This window comes from Prionailurus viverrinus, chromosome E1, assembly GCF_022837055.1.
Source record: "Prionailurus viverrinus isolate Anna chromosome E1, UM_Priviv_1.0, whole genome shotgun sequence".
Classification (NCBI taxonomy): Eukaryota; Metazoa; Chordata; class Mammalia; order Carnivora; family Felidae; genus Prionailurus; species Prionailurus viverrinus.
Genome location: NC_062574.1, coordinates 26,445,837 through 26,468,985, shown reverse-complemented (window position 1 = coordinate 26,468,985; position 23,149 = coordinate 26,445,837). Strand labels below are relative to the sequence as shown.

General features: G+C 37.2%; 1 protein-coding gene across 2 annotated transcripts in view; it reads left to right on the top strand.

Annotated features, from left to right (window-relative positions):
• MED13 (mediator complex subunit 13) overlaps positions 1–23,149 on the top strand; it is a 110,536-nt gene that overhangs the window by 69,063 nt on the left and 18,324 nt on the right. For both annotated transcript variants that reach the window (XR_007147062.1, XM_047833949.1), the window contains exons 13-20: positions 98–188; positions 328–542; positions 1,932–2,128; positions 2,883–3,796; positions 15,747–15,908; positions 18,718–18,941; positions 20,362–20,551; positions 21,500–21,962. Coding sequence is in view for 1 of the 2 variants with exons in the window: in XM_047833949.1 (XP_047689905.1) it covers positions 98–188; positions 328–542; positions 1,932–2,128; positions 2,883–3,796; positions 15,747–15,908; positions 18,718–18,941; positions 20,362–20,551; positions 21,500–21,962 (2,456 nt within the window). In the remaining variant the exon portion in view is untranslated. The remainder of the gene's footprint in view (positions 1–97; positions 189–327; positions 543–1,931; positions 2,129–2,882; positions 3,797–15,746; positions 15,909–18,717; positions 18,942–20,361; positions 20,552–21,499; positions 21,963–23,149) is intronic.

The following is a 23,149-nucleotide window of genomic DNA, read 5'->3' as shown; positions in this document are numbered from 1 at the left end:
GATGAATGGGTTTGACCTTCAAGTTACATCTTAATGATCTTGGATCACATTGGATTTAAAATTTCAGATAAATATGTGTTTTTGTTTTTGTTAATAGCCTGGATCTAAAAAGTCAGCAAATGGAACAGATGATAAATCCAGCTGTAAGGAATCAAAAACAGGAAATCTGGATCCATTATCTTGCATAAGTAAGCTTCCCAAATCTGCTGCAGATAAATCCGCAACTTTTAATATGAATAAAATTCCCCACCCCTTTCTTTTAAACACAGATTAATTAACTTCTTTTTATTTAGTCTTATGTTAAAATGTGTGCTTTATTAATTATAGGCACTGCAGATCTTCATAAAATGTATCCTACACCACCATCGTTGGAACAGCATATTATGGGATTTTCCCCAATGAATATGAGTAATAAAGAATATGGTAGTATGGATATAACACCTGGAGGAACTGTTCTAGAAGGAAATAGTTCTACTGTTGGAACACAGTTCAAAATTGAGGTTGATGAAGGATTCTGTAGCCCAAAACCTTCTGAAATTAAAGTAAGTATTTTATATTTCTGGAAAAATAATTCACTTCCAATATTTTCTTATAGATTTAGTTAGTTTGTTGCTATATTAAAAAATCTGTCATGATTCTCATTTTGTAATTAACAAATTAGAAGGCTGAATAGTGGTGAAACTACAGAGAATGCATTTAAGAATACTTGGGCTGCTTCCATAATTTGGCTGTTGTAAATAATGCTGCTATAAACAGGGGTGCATGTATCCCTTTGATTAGTGTTTTTGTAATTTTTGAGTAAATACCCAGTAGTGTGATTATTGGACTGTAGGGTAGTTCTGTTTTAAACTTTTTTAGGAACCACCACTGTTTTCCACAGTGGCTGCATCAGTTTGCGTTCCCACCAACATTGTAAGAGAGTTCCTTTTCCTTCACATCCTCTCCAATACCTGTTTCTTGTGTTTTTTAGTTTAGCCATTCTTACAGGTGTGAGGTGATATCTCATCATAAGGGTTTTTTGTTTTTGTTTTTGTTTTCTTGTAAGTGAACTCCATACCATACATTGGGCTTGAACTCACAACCCTGAGATCAAGAGTTGCATGCTCTGCTGACTGAGGCAGCCAGACTCTCCTCTCATTGTAGTTTTGATTTGCATAGCCATGATGATGAGTGATATTGAACAGATGAATGGATAGAAGATACACACACATAGGAATATTATTTAGCCATAAAAAAGAATTCGGTCTTGTTATTTGCAGTGACCTTGATGGAGCTAGAGAGTGTAATGCTAAGTGAAATAAGTCAGAAAAGGACAAATACCATATAATTGCACTCCTATGTGGAACTTAGGAAACAAAGCAAATAAGCAAAGGGGAAAAAAAAGACAAAGTAGGAAACACTCTTAACTATAAAGAACAAACTGATAATTATCAGAGGAGTTAGGTGATAAACACTAGGTGATTTATGGAGTTGTTGAATCACTGTATCGTACACCTGAAACTAATATGACACTGTATGTTAATTTTACTGGAAATAAAATAAAAAGAATGCATTTAAGAATAGAATAATAGGCACCTGGGTGGCTCAGTCAGTTAAGCATCTGGCCCTTGATTTCCACTCAGGTCATCTCTCGGTTCGTGAGATTGAGCCTCGCATCCATCTCTGTGCTGATAGTGTGGAGCCTGCTTGGGGTTCTCTCTCCCTCTTTCTCTGTCCTTTCTCTGTCCTTTCTCCCTCTTTCTCTGTCGTGTGTGTGCGTGCTCTCCCTCTCTCTCTAAATAAATAAATGAACTTAAAAAAAAAAAAGAATAGAATTATATTTACATTTTATTATTTTGTTTAAAGAGACAGGAAAAGAGACTAGATAGAGACAGTTTAGCTTTTTTCCCTTGGAAGATAAGATGGTGAAAGTCATGGTTTTTGTATTGTAGGATTTTTCGTATGTCTATAAGCCTGAAAATTGTCAAGTTCTGGTGGGGTGTTCCATGTTTGCACCTCTAAAAAGTCTCCCAAGCCAATGTCTGCCTCCTATCAAATTGCCAGAAGAGTGTATTTACCGTCAGAGTTGGACTGTTGGAAAATTGGAATTGCTTTCCTCAGGGCCTGCAGTGCCATTCATCAAAGAGGGGTATGATATAGATTTATGTTACTGGTATACTACAGGTGTGCTTATATAGCTTTAATTTTTTTTCATAGAGGTGCCTGCTTTGCTAGTATTTAGAAAAAAGATGCTGGGTTTTAAAGATTCTAAGAATTATTTTTTGATCAATAAATTATAATGGTATTCGTTGGGTGTGGATAAATTGTTGGAAAATTTAAGTATTATTACTTATTGATTACTTGCTTTCATTTTTTTTTTTGTTTGTTTTTTGATTGTCTTCAGAAGCACTGTTTATTTTGCTCTAAAATTCTAAATGCCATTTGTGTATTTGCCATATCACATACTTTTCATATTTTAGTATCTGAAATTGGGGTGTCTTATGACATCTTTAAATGGCCATTGTCCCTTATTGCATGTAAACATCTCTGAAATTAGAAGTTTGTTTTGTTTTGTTTTTAACAGTGGCATCTTAGGATCAATTAAATATGGTTATTTGTAGTATAAGAACTATAGATAGTAAAGGTGGATGTTTAGGTGTGGATAAGTGTAAACAGATTTTATTTACAATTTGGAGCTAGTTGGTTGGTCCACAGTCCACAACAGTCACCTAGAGTGGATTTATTAACCAGAAATACATTTTAATTCTACTTGTAATTTTTGCAGTAATTGTACTTTCATAATTATCAGTGTTACTGAAAAATACTGGACATTTTTTGTTCTGTTTCATATCACTAATATGTTCCTTTATGTGTTTAATTTTCTTTCACCTTGGTAACACTAGCGATGGAAGTACTATTGATCAAGAATATGGTCCTGCTTATACACCTCAGACTCATACTTCTTTTGGGATGCCTCCTAGCAGTGCACCTCCTAGTAACAGTGGAGCAGGAATTCTTCCTTCTCCATCTACACCTAGGTTTCCAACTCCAAGGACTCCAAGGACTCCAAGGACTCCTCGAGCTGGTGGACCTGCTAGTGCTCAAGGTTCAGTCAAATATGAAAATTCAGATTTGTATTCACCAGCTTCCACGCCATCCACATGCAGACCCCTTAACTCTGTTGAACCTGCAACTGTTCCTTCCATCCCTGAAGCACACAGTCTTTATGTAAACCTCATTCTTTCAGAATCAGTTATGAATTTGTTTAAAGACTGTAACTTTGATAGTTGCTGTATCTGTGTCTGCAATATGAATATCAAGGGTGCCGATGTTGGAGTTTACATTCCAGATCCAATGCAGGAAGCACAGTATAGGTGTACCTGTGGCTTCAGTGCTGTCATGAACAGAAAATTTGGAAACAATTCAGGATTATTTCTTGAAGATGAACTAGACATCATAGGACGCAACACAGAATGTGGCAAAGAAGCAGAAAAACGTTTTGAAGCTCTCAGGGCTACTTCTGCTGAACATGTTAATGGAGGACTAAAGGAATCTGAAAAATTCCCTGACGAGTTGATATTATTGCTACAAGATCAGTGCACTAATTTATTTTCACCCTTTGGAGCAGCAGACCAAGATCCTTTTCCTAGAATTGGTGTAATTAGTAATTGGGTACGTGTTGAAGAGCGGGACTGTTGCAATGACTGCTACCTTGCATTAGAACATGGGCGTCAGTTCATGGATAACATGTCAGGAGGGAAAGTTGATGAAGCACTTGTGAAAAGTTCATGCTTACACCCCTGGTCCAAAAGAAATGGTAAGTATGCTAATGGAATAATTTTTGTTTATTTTCCTTTAATTGTAGGACTTTGCCTTTCTTTCTGAGGATAAAGTATTAAAGGCAGTTTTCCATGTAGCTAATAGAGACACTAAAATTTGGACTGAAAACTCCTTTAAGGATGACATTTTTAAAGGGAGAAGTTCCTAGCAGTTTAGTTTAATTTCACCAATAAAAGTATGGCTCTTGTAAATCTGTAATTATGTACTTATGTGGGAGTATAAAGGGTACTTTGTAGATGTTAATTAACAGAAAATTGCTAGTTGTCTGCTTTATTCAACATTCTTTCAATCATTAAATATTTACTGAGCACCTGATATGTGCCACACACTGTTCCTTTATAAAAGTGCAGCATTAAATGAAACAAACTTAGTTCCTGCCTTTTTTGAGCCTATAATTTAGTGTAGAACATATAAACAAACGAAAAAAAAAAAGTAATTATATAATGACAGTGATAAATGGCTTTGAAGAAAAAGCAAGTGGAAAGGAGTGGAAAAAGACAGGAGGACACTATTTTATTTATTTGGGTAAGTACTTCATGATTTATTTTAATTAATTAAAGTGAGCTCTATACCCAGTGTGGGGCTTAAACTCACATCCCAAGATCAAGAGTCACATGCTCTACTGACTGAGCCAGCCAGGTGCCCCAGGTGTGTATGGTTATTTTAGATGTATGGTTAGGAAAAATATTACCGAGGGACAGCATTTGAACAAAGTCCTACATAAAGTGAGGGAATGGAGCTATGTGGATAACTAAGGGAAGAGTGTTTCAGGTAGTGCAAAGACCCAGAGGGAGTAGTATGGTTAATATGTTTGAGGAACAGTAAGGAGACATTGTTGCTGGAATGAATTGGGTGATGGGGAGATTGGTCAGACATGAATCTAGGAGCTAGCCAAAAACCAAAATCATGTAGGGGTCTTAGGGACTGTGTAAAACCTTTATAGTTTATTGTAAGACTGATGGGAAGCTATAGGTCAGTTTTGAACAGAGAAATAACACGGTCTTTTTTCTGTCTATTTTTTTAAAAGATCATTCTGGCTATTATGTGTTGTGAAGGTAAGAATAGAAGTAGATAGAATAGTTAGGAAGCATTTAGAAAGATGGTGTAAGATGATGGTAACTTAGACAAGATTGGAAGTGATGGAGATAAAAGTAGTAGGTTCTAGGTATATTTGGGAAGTAGAACCTATAGGATTTGCTGATACATACGAGATATGATGAGGCATCAAGGATAGCTTGAGCAGCAGGATGAATGATAGTTCTAATTATAGAGGAGGGAAACACTGGGAGAGGAGGTCAAGTACATATGTGGAGATAACAGTTTTAAATTCACAGGAGTAGTTGGGTCTGGAGATTAAAATTTTCTAGTGTAAGTTATCAGCGTTAAAATCTATGGAGCTGGATTTAACAACATAGAGAGTAACTAGAGAGAAGGATGGAACTGACATTTAGAGATGGAGAAGGGAAGGATCCAGGATTGGAAACCAAGGAAGTGGGAGGAAAACCAAGAGGTGTCCTAGAAGTCAAATAGGTACGATAAATGTTTGAAGAAGGAGAAAATGATCATCAGCGTCAAATAATGTTCTACAAGGTACAACGTCAAATACTAGCTGTGTAGAGTTTTAAGGATCCAGGGGCACCTGGGTGGCTCGATTGGTTAAGTGTCTGACTCTTGATCTCAGCTCAGGTCATGATCTCAAGATTTGTGAGTTCAAGACCCACACCGGGTTCTGTGCTAATGGTGTGGAACCTGCTTTTAAGATTTTGTCTCTCCTTCTCTCTGCCCCTTCCCTGCTTGTGCGCGCACGCTCTCCCTCTCTCTCTTTCTCTCTCTCAAAATAAATAAACTCAAAAAAACTAAAAAAAAAAAAAAAAAAGAAAAGAAAAGCAAAGAAAAGCTAATGATTTAATCCATATTACATGCTTGGTACAGTGCTTGGAATATAGTACTGAATTAATTTAAGTTGCCATTATTATTAAAATAGATATTAAAAAAAATTTTTTTTAAGTTTTTATTTATTTATTTTGAGAGACAAAGCACAGGTGGGGGGAGCAGAGAGAGAGAGGAAGAATCCCAATCAGGATCCACACTGTCAATGCAGTGCGTGATGCAGGGCTTGAACTCACAAATGGTGAGATTATGACCTGAGCTGAAATCAAGAGTCAGATGCTTAACCAACTGGGCCAGCCACCCAGGTGCTCCCAGATATTTTTCTTTCAGGCACAACCAACCAACCAACCAACCTACAGTTTTTTCAAAAGTTTATTTATTTATTTTGAGAGAGTGGGGAGCAGGGAGTGGCAGAAGGAAAGAGAATCCCAAGCACGCTCCTCACTGTCAGCACAGAGCCTCCAGTGGTGGGGCTCAAACTCACAAACTGTGAGATCATACCTGAGCTGAAATCAAGAGTCAAGACGCTTAAACTGATTGAGCCACCCAGGCACCCCAACAGTTTTTATTTTTTTTTAATGTTTATTTACATTTTTCGAGACAGAGCATGAGTGGGGGAGGAGCAGAGAGAGAGGGAGACACAGAATCTGAAGCAGGCTCCAGGCTCTGAGCTGTCAGCACAGAGCCCGAAGTGGGGCTCAAACCCATGAACCGTGAGATCATGACCTGAGCCCAAGTCGGACACTTAACTGACTGAGCCACCCAGGCGCCCCCCAACAGTTTTTAAAATATGTCTCAGTATACCACTAACTTTTCTAATTTTTGACTGTTATACAGAAAATTTGCCTCCTTCAAAATGTGGTTTTTGGTAAGGATCTTTTCTAAGGTGGTATATGCCGTATAATAACTTCTCTATTTGGTCCATGAGTCATTTGCTAATTCAGTCATCTTTTTGACACATGCAAAACAATGTGGTTAGCATTCTGGGAGATACGATGAATCTCCTACACTCATTCATTCATTCATTTGTTTATTAATAATTTCATCTTATTTAAAAATTTTTAATGTTTGTTTATTTTTTAGAGAGACAGAGTATGACCAGGGGGAGGGGCAGGAAGAGGGAGACTTAGAATTCGAAGCAGTCTCCAGGCTCCACCCTGTCAGCACAGAGCCTGACACGGGGCTTGAACTTATGAACTGTGAGATTATGACCCGAGCCGAGGTCAGACCTCGGCTTAAGTCACTTAACCGACTGAGCTATCCAGGCACCCCAGGATAGTGGTTAATTTTAAAAAGCTGAGGGAGGGATAGGATAGAGAGAAGAACTTTGGTGATGTTCTAGTTCTTGGGTCATGAGATCATAGTTGTTCATAATATTATTAAAATTTGTGATATAAGATAGGAGGGCAATACATGGGCCAGTAGTTAATATTTTGTTCATGACATAATTTGATGATTCATCAAACTCATTGTACTCAAGGACCAAGTTGAAAAAGGTATAAGTGAATGTTGTAGATGTTCAAAAAAAGGGCAGGATTGTTTTCAGCTGTAGGTGATAGTTAAGAATATAGGCTGTGGAGGCATTGTGATCATTTTACAACATATGCAAACATTAAATCATTACATTGTACACTAGAAACTAATGTTATGTCAATTTTACCTCTAATAAAAAATAAAAAAAGAACTTAGGCCAGATGCACCTCAAAAAAAAGAACCAACTTATTTTCCAAATAATAGAAAATATTGAGTCTTAATATTTTTTGTGTAACAGTAGACATTAATGTAAACCGAAACTTTACAACCATAAAGATAAATTTCATCCTCAGAACTTGTGTTAAGCTAATTCAAAATAAGCATGCCTGGCTGGCTCAATTGGAAGAGCATGCCACTCTTGATCTCAGAGTCATGCGTTTGAGCCCCACATTGGGTATAGAGATTACTTAAATAAATAAATAAATAAATAAATAAATAAATAAATAAATAAATAAATAAATAAATTTTAAGAATAATTTAAAACAAAAAGAGCAATGCCTTTTTATACATTTCAGTATAAAACAGTGCTTTAAAACCTAAATGTGTAATATTTATTGGAATGCTTTCATTAAACTACAGTAGCATCATGAAAGGAAAAGTCCTACATTAGGTAGGACCTTTGCCCTAATTGTTTCCTCTGCCTGAGACAACTTTCCCCCACATATTTACATGGGTAACTGTCTTGTCTCCTTTAAGTCTTCTCAGATACCATTTTCTCAGTATAAAGTTGCAAACCCCTCTCCACATTCTCCATCCTGCTTGTTTTGTTTTTTTTCCATAGAGTGCATATTACCCTCTAACATACTGTGTAATTTATTATTATTATCTCCATTAAATTTACCCAATGCAAATTCTGTGTAAGTGCAAGAATTTTTGTCTGGTTTGCTTGTTGATATATCCCAAATACTTAGAACAGTGCCTGGAATATGGTAGAGGTCCAAGGGGTTAAAATATTTGTTTGAAGGAATTAAAAATCTATAAACAACAGTTTGTATATTTTATTTTTTTATGTTTATTTATTTATTTTGAGAGAGAGAAAGTACAAGTGGGAGAGGGCCAGAGAGAGGGGGGAAGAGAGAGAATCTCAAGCAGGCTCCACACTGTCAGTGCAGAGCTCAACTGTCAGCATAGGGCTCGAACTCGCGAACTGCGAGATCATGACCTGATCAGAAATCAAGAGTGGGACGCTTAACCAAAAGAGCCATCTAGGCACCCCAGCAGTTTGTGTATCTTAATGGTAATGTTAATTTTTTTTTTCAACATCCGAAAAGCTTTGTTCTAATTTTTTAAAAAATGCATACTTGCTGAAAAGAAAGGATCTAGACAATGAAAAAACCGAGAAGTAAAAATTACCCATATTTCTGCCCATCCTCACCATTACAAAACTCCAAGATAACTCTGATTTCAACAGCTTTATTGACTGCCATACCATACAATTCTCTCATTTATAAGTGTACAGATGGTTGAATGGTTTTTACTGCAGGCATGCTTCGGAAACATTGTGCATCTGGTTCCAGACTACCACAGTAAGGCGAATATCACAGTAAAGTGAGTCAAATGAGTATTTTGGTTCCCCAGTGCACATAAAGGTTACATTTACACTACATTGTAGTCTTATTAAATGTGCAGCAGCATTATGTCTAAAAAATGTATAACCTTAATTTTAAAATACTGCATTGCTAAAAAATGCTAATAACCATTATCTGAGCTTACAGCAAGTCATAAATCTTTTTGCTGGTTGCCTCATTGTTGATGGCTGCTGACTGAGAGGATGGTGGTTGCTGAAGACTGAGAGGTAGCTGTGGCAATTTCTTAAAATGAGAACAACAGTGAGATTTGCCACATTGATTGAATCTTCTTTCATAAACAGTTTCTCTGTAGTAGGAGGTACTGTTTAATAGCACTTTACCCACAGTGGAACCTTCAGAATTGGAGTCAGTCCTCTCAAATTCTGCTGCTACTTTACCAACAAAGTATGTGTGTGTGTGTGTGTGTGTGTGTGTGTGTGTGTGTGTGTGTATTTAGAATATGTATTTGTTGTCATTTCAACAATCTTCAAAACATCTTCACTGGAAGTAGATTCTGTCTCAAAAATAAGCAACTTCTCATCCATTAAAGTTTTATCATGAGATTCAAGCAATTCAGTCACATCTAATTCTAGTTCTGTATTTCCACCTCATCTCCACTGAAGTCTTGAATCTCTCAGAGTCATCCATGAGGGTTGCAATCAGCTTTTTCCAAACTCCTGTTAATGCTGTTTTTTGACCTCTTCCCATGAATCACAAATGTTCCTAAGTGACATCTAGAGTGGTGAATCATTTCCAGAAGCTTTTCAATTACTTTGCCCAGATCCATCAAAGGAATCACTATCTATGGCAGCTACAACATTATGAAATTATTTCTTAAATAAATAAGACTTGATCCTTAATCCATGAGCCACAGAATGCATGTTGTGTTAGCAGGGATGAAAACAACATTAATCTCATTGTACTTCTCCATCAGAGCTCTTGGGTAACTAGGTGCATTGTCATTGAGCAGTCATATTTTGAGGAGATTGGGCGTGTTCAGGGTCAAATGGCTATAGACTGAGCAGTCATATTTTGAAAGGAATCTTTTTTTCTGAGCAATAGATCTCAGCAGTGGACTTAAAATGTTCAGTAAATCATGAGGTAAACGACGTGCTATCACCCAGGCTTTGTTCATTTTATAGCTCCAGGGCAGAGAAGATTAAACATAATTCTTTTTATTTTCTTTTTTTAATTTAAAAAAAAAAAATTTTTTTTTTTTCAACGTTTATTTATTTTTGGGACAGAGAGAGACAGAGCATGAACGGGGGAGGGGCAGAGAGAGAGGGAGACACAGAATCAGAAACAGGCTCCAGGCTCTGAGCCATCAGCCCAGAGCCTGACGCGGGGCTCGAACTCCGGGACCGCGAGAGCGTGACCTGGCTGAAGTCGGACGCTTAACCGACTGCGCCACCCAGGCGCCCCATCTTTTTTTAATTTTTAAGGGCCCTAGGATTTTCAGAATGGTAAATGAGCATTGGTTTCAACTTAATGTCACCAACCACATTAGCCCTTAACAAGAAAGACAGCAAGTCCTTTGACTTGGCATTAACTTCTCTCTAGCTATGAAAGCCCTAAATGATATCTTCTTCCAATAGAAGGTTGTTTCATCTACATTGAAAAATCTATTATTTGGGGCTCCTGGGTGGCTCAGTCAGTTAAGTGTCTGACTCTTGATTTCGGCTTAGGTCATGATCTCGTGGATTATGGGATCAAGCCCCATGTCAGGCTCTGTATTGACAACATGAGGCCTGCTTGGCATTCTCTCTCTCTCTCTCTCTCTCTCTCTCTCTCTCTCTGCCACTCCCCAACTTGCGCTTGCTCTCTAACTCTCTAAATAAATAAATAAATATTAAAAGAAAAATCTATTATTTAGTGTAGCCATCTTCATTAATTTTCTTAGCTAGATCTTCTGGATAACTTGCTGCAGGAAGTTAATTTAAACAGCCTTACTGATTCACCTTGCAGTTTGGTGTTATGGAGATGGCTTCTTTGCTTAAACTTCATGAACCAACTTCTGCTATCTTCAGACTTTTCTTTGGCAATTTCTTCACCTCTCTTCAGCCTTCACAGAATTGAAAAAAGTTAGGGTCTTGCTCTAGATTAGGCTTGGCGTAAGGACATGTTGTGTTCTATCCAGACCACTAAAACTTTCTCCATATCAGCTAACAGACTGATTTTTTAAAATCATTTGTGTGTTCACTGGAGTAGCACTTGTAATTTTCTTCAACTTTTCCTTTGCTTTCACAATTTGGCTATTTGGTGCAAGAGGCCTAGCTTTCAGCCTGTATGGGCTTTCAACATACCTTCCTCACTAAGTTTAATCATTTCTAGCTTTTAACTTAAAGTACAACTCTTCCATTCACTTGAATACTTAGTGGCCAGTGTAACGTTATTAATTGGTCTAATTTCAATATTGTTGTGTCACAGGGAATAAAGAGGCCCAAAGAGAGGGAGAGAGGGGGAAAAGCCAGTTGTAGGGCAGAACACACACAACATTTATTAGGTTTGTTGCCTTATGTGAGAATGGTTCGTGGTGCCCCCTAAATTTATAACAGTAACATCAAAGATCATTAATGGATCACAGATCACCATAACAAATGTAATAACAACGAAAAACTTTGAAATATTGGGAGAATTACCAAAATGTGACACAGAGACATGAAGTAAGCAAATGCTATTGGAAAAATGACACCAATAGACCTGCTCGTTGCAGGGTTGCTACAAACTGTCAGTCTATTAAAAAAATGCAGTATTTGTGAAACACAGTAAAGCAAGGTATGTATTCATGGAGTTGTATAGCCATCATCAGTCAATTTTACATTTCATCACCATGAAAAGGAACCTCATACCCATTAGAAGTTCCCTCCAAACCCTCCCTTTCCATGCCAGTCAACTATATTCTCTCTATATGAAATTTTTTTTTTAAATTTTTTTTTTCAACGTTTATTTATTTTTGGGACAGAGAGAGAGCATGAACGGGGGAGGGGCAGAGAGAGAGGGAGACACAGAATCGGAAACAGGCTCCAGGCTCTGAGCCATCAGCCCAGAGCCCGACGCGGGGCTCGAACTCACGGACCGCGAGATCGTGACCTGGCTGAAGTCGGACGCTTAACCTACTGCGCCACCCAGGCGCCCCTGAAATTTTTTTTTTAACATTCATTTTTTGAGAGACAGAGTGTGAGTGGGAGAGGGGCAGAGAGAGAGGGAGGACAGAATCAGAAGCAGGCTCCAGGCTCTGAGTTGTCAGCACAGAGCCTGATACGGGGCTTGAACTCATGGACCACAGTATCATGACCTGAGCTGAAGTTGGACGTTCAACTGACTGAGCCACCCAGGTGCCCCTACATTCTCTGTATATAGATTTTTTAGTACATTTTGCATAAATATAATCATACTGTAGTCTTTTATGATAGATTTCTTTCACTTAGCATAGTGTTCTCAAAGATCATCCATGTAGCATGCATTAGTACTTAATTGCTTTTTTTTTTTTTGAAAAAATGTTTAAAGATTTATTTGAGAGAGAGAGAGCATGAGCAGGCGAGGGACAGAGAGAGGGAAAGAGAACGAATCCCAAAAAGGCTTTGCGCTGTCAGCTTAGAGCCCAGTGGGGGCTCAAACTTACAAAGCGTGAGATCATGACCTGAGCTGAAATCAGGAGTTGGGTGTTCAACCAACTGAGCCACCCAGGCTCCCCGTAATTGCTTTTTATTGCCAAATAATACTCTGTTGTATCCAGGTATACCATACTTTATTTATCCTTTCATCTGATGATGGACATTTGGAGTGTTTCTACTGTTTGGCTATTATGAATAATGCTGGTATGAACATGTGTGTACAAGTTTTTATGTGAACATGTTTTCATTACTCAATGGGTGGACTTGCTGGGTCATAGAACTCTGTTTTACCTTTTGAGGAACTGCCAGGTGTTTTCCAAAGCACCATTTTACATTCCCACCAGCAGTGTGTGGGGTTCTCCTTTCTCCACATCCTCATTAACACTTGTCATTTTGTGTCTTTTTTTATTACAGTCATTGTAGTGACTGTGAAGTATTATCTCATTGTGGCTTTGATTTGCATTTCCCTAATGACTTTTCATGTGCTTGTTGTCCATTTGTAAATCTTTGGAGAATTATCTTTTCAGAACCTTTGTTCATTTTGTAATTAGACTTTTTATCCTTTCATCATTGAGTTGTAAGAGTTACTATTTTTTTAACTTTTTATTTTTGAGAGAAAGTGTGAGACAGGGAGGGGCAGAGAGAGAAGGAGACGCAGAATTGGAGGCAGGCTCCAGGCTTTGAGCTGTCAGCACAAAGCCCAATGCGGGGCTCAAACCCACAAATCACAGGATCATGACCTGAGCCGAAGTCGAATGCTTAACCGACTGAGTCACCCAGGTGCCCCTCTAAGAGTTCTTTACATGTTCTGGATACATGTCCCTTGTCGGATACATGATTTGCAAATGTTTTCTCCTGTTCTCTGGATTGTCTTTTCACTTTGTTAACAGTATGCTTTGAGGTAGAAGAGTTGTTTGTTTTTTTTAAGTTAATTTATTTTAAGAGACAATCCTATGCAGGCTCCGCACTGTCATCACTGAGCCTGACATGGGACTTGAACTCACAAAACATGAGATCATGACCTGAGCTGAAACCAAGAGTTGGATGCTTAACCAACTGAGCCACCCAGGTGCCCCAAAGCACAAAAAATTTTAGCTTTAATGAAGTTCAGCATACTTACTCTCTCATTGCTTGTGCTTTGGCATCCCATCTACAAAGGCTTTTTCCTAACCCTAAGTCATGAATATGTATTCCTGCATTTTTATTTCTAAGAGTTTTATACTTGTAGCACTTATATATGGGAGTGTAATAAATTCCTAATTAACTTTTGTATTAGGTGTAAGGAAGGGGTCTAGCTTTATTCTTTTGCATGTGAATATCTACCTGTCAACAGAACCATTTGTCAATAAGATTCTTTCCCTGTTAATTTGTCTTGATGCCCTGTCAAGAATAAATTGACCGTAAATGTGAGATTTCTGGGTGTTCAGTAATGTTTCTACTGATCTATGTGCTATCTTTCATGATCCCTCTTAAAAATTGTTTTATACCCTTTTAATCATTGCTTTCGAAACAGGCTTCAGCTTAAACAGAGACTTGGCACTTGTCACTATATACATTTATATTCTTTTTCATGTCCGTCTCCCCCACAAGATTATAAGATCCCTCAAGATGTAAATAAGAATTAATTTACACAGTGTATTTCTTGCAGCTAGCGTAATTCTTGGCCCATAGTAGGTCTTAAATAAATATACTTTCTAAAAGAATGAAAAAGTATTCAAAATACAAATTCCTGAGCTAAACCCAGGTCAGAATTTCTCAGGGTAGCTCTGCATATGTTTTTAAATTTTTTTTTTAAATGTTTATTTATTTTTGAGACAGAGACAGAGCGTGAACGGGGGAGGGTCACAGAGAGAGGGAGACACAGAATCTGAAACAGGCTCCAGGCTCTGAGCTGTCAGCACAGAGCCCGGATGCGGGGCTCGAACTCATGGACTGCGAGATCATGACCTGAGCCGAAGTCGGATGCTTAACCGACCAAGCCACCCAGGCACCCCTCTGCATGTTTTTAAAAAGTTCCCATGTGATTATGACAAACCACCTTAGCCAATAGCAACTTTTTCTAGATTTCATTTTAGGTGAATACACATTTATATTTTATACTATTTGTGTAAAATATCCTCTATAGATAGTTTTATAACTTGCTTTTGCTTTACCAGTGTGTAAGTCAGTCCATTTCAGATAGCTCTGTTGTTACTTTACTGTGTATTCTATTCTGTATACAGTAGTTTATTTAAGCATAATAGTTATTAAGCAGTATATTTGAAATTAAATTACTTCTAATTCATATGCTATTTAGATATAGGGAATGAAAGCCAGATATAATAAATTAGGCAATAATAATAATGAACTAAAGTTAAATGACTTACTGTAAAAGTACTCAAGCATGTTTAATGCTACAACTAAACCTACTGGGGGAGCAGATTAAGTATATCAGTAACATTTAGTGATTTTTTTTTTTAAGCCTTTTGATATTTAAGAGCAACATCTTTCATACCCATTCTGATAGTGGGTCAGAAATGCAGGTCATGATAATGTGATAATCTATAAATCTGTAATCCAGGTTTACAAAATATCTGTGGATATTATAACACTTTTTATAGTGTGAGCAAGTTATCTGTTACTGTATAAGTTCTGTATTTCAAAATTGTTACGGTTTACTTTCCAAATTAAATTTTAGTCAATGTAACTAGTCTTCTCTATCAGATCATTTTACCATAGTGGTAGTAACTAAGGTACACAATTTATAACTCATTTCACTGTGAGGTAGAGTTCTTTCTCCTAAACTACCAAAACTACCAAAATCATCCAAAACAAATGCATAAAGGAAGAGATTTTTTTGATTAATTTATAAATTGGTTAGTGAGCTAATGATTAACTTTTTTGTGGAGATGAGTTACAAGAACTTTCATTACGTCTGTTCATTGGTAAGGATCTAGAAGAACCATTTCTACAGATCATTTGAGATCAAAACTAATACAGTTTTCTGCACAAACAGATGCTTAATCTTGATGATGAAAGTTGAACTTTTTTCATGTATTTGTTTTTTTAAGATTTTATTTCTTGGGGTGCCTGGGTGGCTCAGTCGACTAAGTGTCTGACTTCAGCTCAGGTCATGATCTCACGACCTGTGGGGTTCAGCCCTGTGTCAGCCCTGTGTCAGGCTCTGTGCTAACAGCTCAGAGCCTGGAACCTACTCAGGATTCGGTGTGTCTCTATTTTTCTGCCCCTCCCCTCCTCTCAAAAATAAACAAACATTAAAAAAAAAAAAGTTCTTTGTGTTGGCAATAGTAATTCTTATTTTTTTCTTTTTTAATGGTTGTAGATGTGAGTATGCAGTGCTCACAGGATATACTTCGAATGCTCCTATCTCTTCAGCCAGTTCTTCAGGATGCTATTCAGAAAAAAAGAACAGTAAGGCCTTGGGGAGTTCAAGGTCCTCTTACTTGGCAACAATTTCATAAAATGGCTGGCCGAGGCTCTTATGGTAAGTAATTTATAGTAATGTGTATTGACTGGTTTTATTTTAGTCCTTCATTTTGGTGCCTAACTTAGAATAAGCACATTCGTCTTTTTAAAATATTTTTGTAGCATTTGCTTGGCTTAATGCCAGTGTGGTCAGTCCTAATGTTGTTTGAACATTTCCAACATTCAGTTTACTGGGTTCTCCAACCCCTCTTCAGAAAGAACAGCCTCACCTAGATCTATTTATACAGGCTAGACTGACCAGTGAGATTTTATGAAATCTAAGATTTTTGAAAGAAAGAATCATACTGCCAAAATTTTTTTTTTTTTCAACGTTTATTTATTTTTGGGACAGAGACAGAGCGTGAACGGGGGAGGGGCAGAGAGAGAGGGAGACACAGAATCAGAAACAGGCTCCAGGCTCTGAGCCATCAGCCCAGAGCCTGACGTGGGGCTCGAACTCACGGACCGCGAGATCGTGACCTGGCTGAAGTCGGACGCTTAACCGACTGCACCACCCAGGCGTCCCCGCCAAAATTTTTTAAAATGAACATTGCTTTCGTTGCTTATCATTTTACAAAATTGAATGAAAAATGGGGCAAATGAAGGGGACAATAGTAGTGATAAAAGACCCCGAGTTCTTCATTTGCACAAAAGGGGGGAAACGAGAAGAAATTTGCTGGTTGTAGGAGTAGCAGAGGAATACTCAATGTGGTACACAGTTAGAGGCACCTGGCTGGCTCAATAGGTGAAGCATGTGGCTCTTGATCTCGGGCTGTGAGTTCAGGTCCCACATTGGGTATAGAGATTACTTAAAAATCTTTAAAAAACATATACATATATATATGTATATGTATATGGTACACAGTAGATTTATGGTCATCTGTAAAGAAAGAGAACGTTCAAAATACTTGAATTATTGGGGTGCCTGGGTGCTTCATTTGGTTAAGCGTCCTACTCTTGGTTTTGGGTCAGGTCATGATCTTGCAGTTTCGTGAGTTTGAGCCCCACGTCAGGCTCTACGCTGTCCGCTCGAAGCCTGCTTGGCATTCTCTCCCTCCCCCCCCCCCCCCCCGCTCCTCCCTGACTTGCGTGGTCTCTGTCTCTCTCCCAAAATAAATAAATAAACTTTAAAAAAAAAATACTTGAATTATCTATTGAAGATTGTCTCTGAAAGGTGGGAGTAATTGGAGCTTTTAAAATATATTTGGAGGCACCTGGGTGCCTCAGTTAAGTGTCCCAACTGTTGATTTCGGCTCAGGTCATGATCTCATGGTTGGTGGGATCAAGTGCCACATTGGACTCCGGACTGAGTGTGGAGCCTGCTTGGGATATTCTCTCCCTGTCTCTCTCTGGCTCTCTCTCTCTGGCTCGCTCTCTCTTGCTCTCTCTGCTCCTCCTTTGTTTACACACGCTCTCTCTCTCTCTGTCTCTCTCTCAAAATAAAATTTAAAACTGAGGTTAATGTTAGTATCTGCCTCATGGTTTTTGTGTGGATTAAAAGAGTTAATATATGTAAAGATCTTTGAACAGTATCTAGCACATAGTAAATGTTATAACTGTTCACCATTTTAATTTGCCTTCTCTTAATGAGATTGAGATCTTTTTATGTATATTTGTTTCTGTGGATTTTGTTCATATCCTTTACCCATTTTTCTGTTAGGTTGTTGATCATTTCTTAGGGATTTATAAGTCCCCTTTATATGGTAAGGAAATGAACCTTTTGTCATATGTATTGCACATCTTTTTTCCAATTCATTGTTTAATCATTTGGCTTTTGTATAATGCTTTTTGTGCCAAATTTTAAAATTTATGTAGTTATAATAATTAACTCTTTTTTAAAAATGTTTATGTATTTATTTTGAGAGAGAGAGAGAGAGAGAGAGAGAGAGAGAGAGAGGGAGGGAGGGAGGGAATGAATCCCAAGCAGGCTTCGTGCTGTCAGCACAGAGCCTGATGTGTGGCTCATCCCATGACAATGAGATTATGACCTGAGCTGAAATCAAGAGTCAGATGTTTAATCAACTGAGCCACTGAGGCTCCCCAGATTAATCAACTTTTAAATGGACAGGTTTTTATGTTATGCTTAGAAGGGCTTTCCCCAGTCCAAATTATAAAAAATAAAACTCCTCTTCCATGTTTTCTTTTGTACTTCTTTTTTCATTCTAAATTAATTTTTTTACACTTATTTTTTTTAAGTTTATTTGTTTTTGAGAGAGAGTGTGTGAGCTTTAGTGGGGGAGGGGCAGAGAGAAGGAGGGAGGACAGGATCTGAATAGGGCTCTGTACTGACAGCAGAGATCCCGATGTGCGGCTCAAATGTGAACCAGCAGATCTTGACCTGAGCTGAAGTCAGAAGCTCAACCAACTGAGCCACCCAGGTGCTCCAATGGATTTACATTTAAATGAGGTATAAATCATATGTTTTATAAAGATCATTTAGCAAATGCCTAACTGTGGACGTGTCTCAGTCATTGGCTTTACGTGTTTTTGTCTTTAATTACTTCTAATAATGACTTCAGTAATTTTGACATTTAAATAAAAAAGAAGACAGAGGCACCTGGGTGTCTTACTTGAGCATCCGACTTCAGCTCAGGTCATGATCTCACAGTTCGTGAGTTCAAGTCCTACATTGGGCATGCTGCTGTCAGCACAGAGCCCACTTCAGATCCTCTGTCCCCATCTCTCTCTTCCCCTCCCCCACCTGCACACATGCTCATGTGCTCTCTCTCTCTCTCTCTCAGTCTCAAAAATGAATAAACATTAAAAAAAAAAAAAAAGACATGTAACTGCTGTAAAATGTTTTCTTAAAATCTGATTTTCTTATTTAGGAACTGATGAATCCCCAGAACCACTGCCAATCCCTACGTTTTTGTTGGGTTATGATTATGATTTTCTGGTGCTTTCTCCATTTGCACTCCCTTATTGGGAGAGACTTATGCTGGAACCCTATGGATCTCAAAGAGATATAGCCTATGTTGTACTATGTCCAGAAAATGAAGCCTTGTTAAATGGAGCCAAAAGCTTTTTTAGAGACCTCACTGCAATATATGAGGTAGGTGTTTAAAAAGAGGTAGCATTTTAAGACTATAATTTGTATATTTATATATGAAATATACTGGGCAGTTCAGTTGATTGTACAGAATAATAATGATGTGAGACTAGTTGTGTAGTTCTCATACTAGCCAGTTATATTCTTCACAGCATTAGACCGGGACCCTTTGTTGGATATGTGTGCCATGTGTCACAGTAGAAATTGCTGTATTGGGGAAAAACCTTCAAGGGCATGTATGTACCTTTTATGATCATCTTTTTTCTGAAATAAAGGGTAGTATTAAATAGCCAGGAAAAAATTACATTTATGAAAATTCTAGTCCTGATTCTCTAGGACCTCAGGTACTGACACTAGGCCTCACTTTCATAAAATAAAGCTGTGCTAGATTTCTCTATGATCATTATTTTTTTTTTTAATTCTTGACTGATCTTCTTAAAGTTATAATTCTCATGTTGTAGCCATCATGAGTGCAGTGATTACAAATTTTAAGTGGTACAGGACATAAAGCCTTACTTGATTATACCTTTCTTTTCCTACAAATGTTAGAAATCCAGTCCTTAAAATTTAATTTGACAATCTGAGTTGTTAGTTTGTGTTAGTTTAGTTCCTTATAAATGTTCCATTTAATTGCAAGTCATCTGTAGTGTGTTTGGGAAATAATTATTTCCCAAAGAGTGTTACTTGTTCTGCAAAGTCTCTCCAGACAAAAGTTCCATGATTAAATAGCTCTGGGGAAACATGCTTTATATTACTTTTTTAGAGATTCACTATTCATATTAGATTATTAAAGCCTTTGAAAGTCTTAAGAGTAAAGAAATCCTCTCTATATTTTCTTAATTTAGTATTACAAACTTATTTGATATTGGGCTTCTTGTAATAGACATCAGTGGCCCGTAGAATTGGAGGGAGAGCTGGCAAATTCATAATGTATATACAGTTTTTATTTTGATTTGACTCGGATATATGTGCATTTTTATGCTCAGTTATATCTGTATTCTGCAAGTTTTCATTCTTCAAACTATGGTTCTTGTGCCATTCTTATCTAGGTGTTTTATTTCATCGGAGATAGTTTAATTTGGATTTCTCATGTGAAAGAGAAAAAGATATACCGTTTCACTCTTGATATTTTTATTCCAAATGTTAATTATAAATTATAAAGCTTACTTTAAATAACTTAAATGCTTGGGGCTCCTAGCTAGCTCAGTTGTTAGAGCATGTGGCTCTTGATCTTGGGCTTGTGAGTTGGAGCCCCATGTTGGGTGTAGAGATTACATAAAAATAAATGAATAAATAATTATTTAAAATATGTAAGAGATATTTTAAAAAATAAGTAAAAATAAATTAAATGCTTTATTTTATAACGTGTGCTCAAATACTATAGTAAATTCACTGATTCTGTTTTCTTTATGTATATCTCTAGTCCTGTCGACTAGGTCAGCATAGACCTATTTCTCGACTGTTGACAGATGGGATCATGAGAGTTGGATCTACTGCATCAAAGAAACTATCAGAAAAGTTGGTAGCAGAATGGTTCTCTCAGGCAGCTGATGGTAACAATGAAGCATTTTCTAAACTCAAGCTTTATGCACAAGTCTGCAGATATGACTTAGGTATTAAATTTGCATTTATTTTATAAGATCAGTGGTAGCAAAGTGTAGCTTTAGTGTATTAGCTGTTTTTGTAAATAAAATTTTATTGGAACCCAGCCATGCTCATTTACATATTGTTTGGCTGCTTTTGTGCTATAACATCAGAGCTGAATAGTTGTGACAGAGACTGTGAGACCCACAAAACCCAAAATATTTACTGTCTGACCCTTTACAGAGAAAGTTTGCTGATTCCCAAAATAGGGATTCTATCAGGTAAGAAGAAATTGAGGGTATAAACAATTTCCTTTGCTTCTTTTGGATCTGATGAATTTGTGTTTTTATTTAAGCTTATTAACATTAAGATTTATTATTGGCTTAGAGATAAAATGACTTGTTGTTACCTCTACAACACCAAGAAACAGTTCTTTGTTGGAACTAAGAAAATGACATCTATTTAAGACTGCTTTTAACACCCTTGAATTAACATTGAATTAAATATCAATGGACTTACTTTAGACTTAATCCAAGGAAACACAGAACCAAAATATTGACCCTCATTAGACATCCTGATAATATGAATCCCATAATAACATTTTCTATTTTATTTATATTTAGTTAGCTCCCAATTCACTCAATATTAGGAACCCTTTGAATGGTTTGATGAAAATTTGCTCGATATTATTTTCATCTAATTAATTATGCCTAGTAAATATAATTTTGTTATACTTTCATAGGAACCATTTCTTTATTTTGTATGAAAATGCTGGCTTTTTCAATTCCATTTAAAATTTGTTTCTTCAGTTTCTGGGGGGAAATAAAAAGCTTATATCTGCTACACTGCTAGCAAGTAACTAAGGGAGGGTGATTTAAAAAAGCATCAACTAGATAATTATTCACATAGTAGAATAAAAAAAGAACCAATCAGTAAAATAAAGAATTAAATATACTGCCTGTTTTTATTATCTTTAGGTCCTTATCTTGCTTCCCAGCCTTTGGACAGCTCTCTACTCTCCCAGCCAAATTTAGTTGCCCCTACAAGTCAATCTTTGATTACTCCACCTCAGATGACAAATACTGGAAATGCTAATACTCCATCTGCCACCCTAGCATCTTCAGCAAGTAGCACTATGACAATGACTTCAGGTGTTGCCATGTCTTCTTCAGTTGCCACAGCTAATTCAACTTTGACCACAACTTCAACTTCATCTTCATCATCCTCCAACTTGAGTAGTGGAGTACCATCAAATAAACTACCCTCATTTCCACCCTTTGGCAGTATGAACAGTAGTGCTACAGGATCCATGTCTACACAAGCGAGTACAGTTCAGAATGGCCAGCTAGGAGGGCAACAGTCATCAGCTCTACAAACAGCTGGGATTTCTGGAGAATCATCTTCACTTCCCACTCAGCCACATCCTGATGTGTCTGAAAGGTACCTTTTTTAAATATACTATTCTTCACAGAAATGTAAATACATTGTGAATGAACACAGAGTTTTTTGGTCTTATCTTTGAAATTTTAGTTTTTGTTACGTTGATTATTTTACTTATAAAAGTATGATGCAGGGGTGCCTGGGTGGCTCAGTTGAGTGTCCGACTTTAGCTCGGGTCATGATCTCACTGTTTGTAGGTTTGAGCCCCATGTCAGGTTTTGTGCCGTCAGCATGGAGCCTGCTTCAGATTTTCTGTCTTCTCTCTTTCTACCCCTCCCCTGCTTGCATGCATGCTGTCTCTCTCTCTGAAATAAACATTAAAAAAAATTATAATGCAGACTTCATAAAGCCTTTATCATAGCATCCTAAAATCTCAGTGTGGGAATTAAGGCCTTGAAAACCATTTAGTTCAACTGTCCTGTGATGTTTTGAATCTCTTCTGTGACGTAATTGTCAAGTAGATTTGCCTTTGCAAATCACTCCCAATGATATAGTAGTTACTATTGAACTAGTCTGTTCAGAACTTATTAAGAGTCATAACCAAGATTTGAATCTTAGCTCTGCCATTTTCTGGCTGTCTTACTTTAGGAAAGTTGTCTAATATTTCTGAGCATGTTTCTTTAATGTAGAATGGGAGCAGTAGGACATAATGTACATTAAGTGCTTTATACAATGCTTTCCAAACATATGAGTTATTTATAGTGACAACAATGATGATGGCAGCTCTCTATTCCTTTTATGAAGAAGGTTTTGAATGAGCTTCCTTTTGATTTATAGATTAGGTTAGCCGGAGCTTGGTAATAATCTTTCAGCTACCTAGATGCATTTGGCTCAAAGTTAAAAAACTCACTTATGTAAGTAAAAACAAACCATTAATTACCTAGATGGATCCATTCATCTTGAATATCTAAATAGATTTGGGGTTTTTAAAAAATTGTATCACCATCAAAGAACGAAGCTCGTTCACCATTAAAATTATGAAGTGTGAAGTGGATTAGTATAGTCTAAAAATGTAATAGAACATTGACTAAGTTTGAAAACCTGGTTCCTTTCTGGTCTAGCTGTGCTTTGTGATTTTCAGCAGCCCATTTAACTTCCCTTTGTCTCAGATTTCTCACTAAAGCACTAAGTGCTCTGGCATTTCTGATATTCTGTGGTTTTAGGAATACTTTTCCCTTTTTTAATTC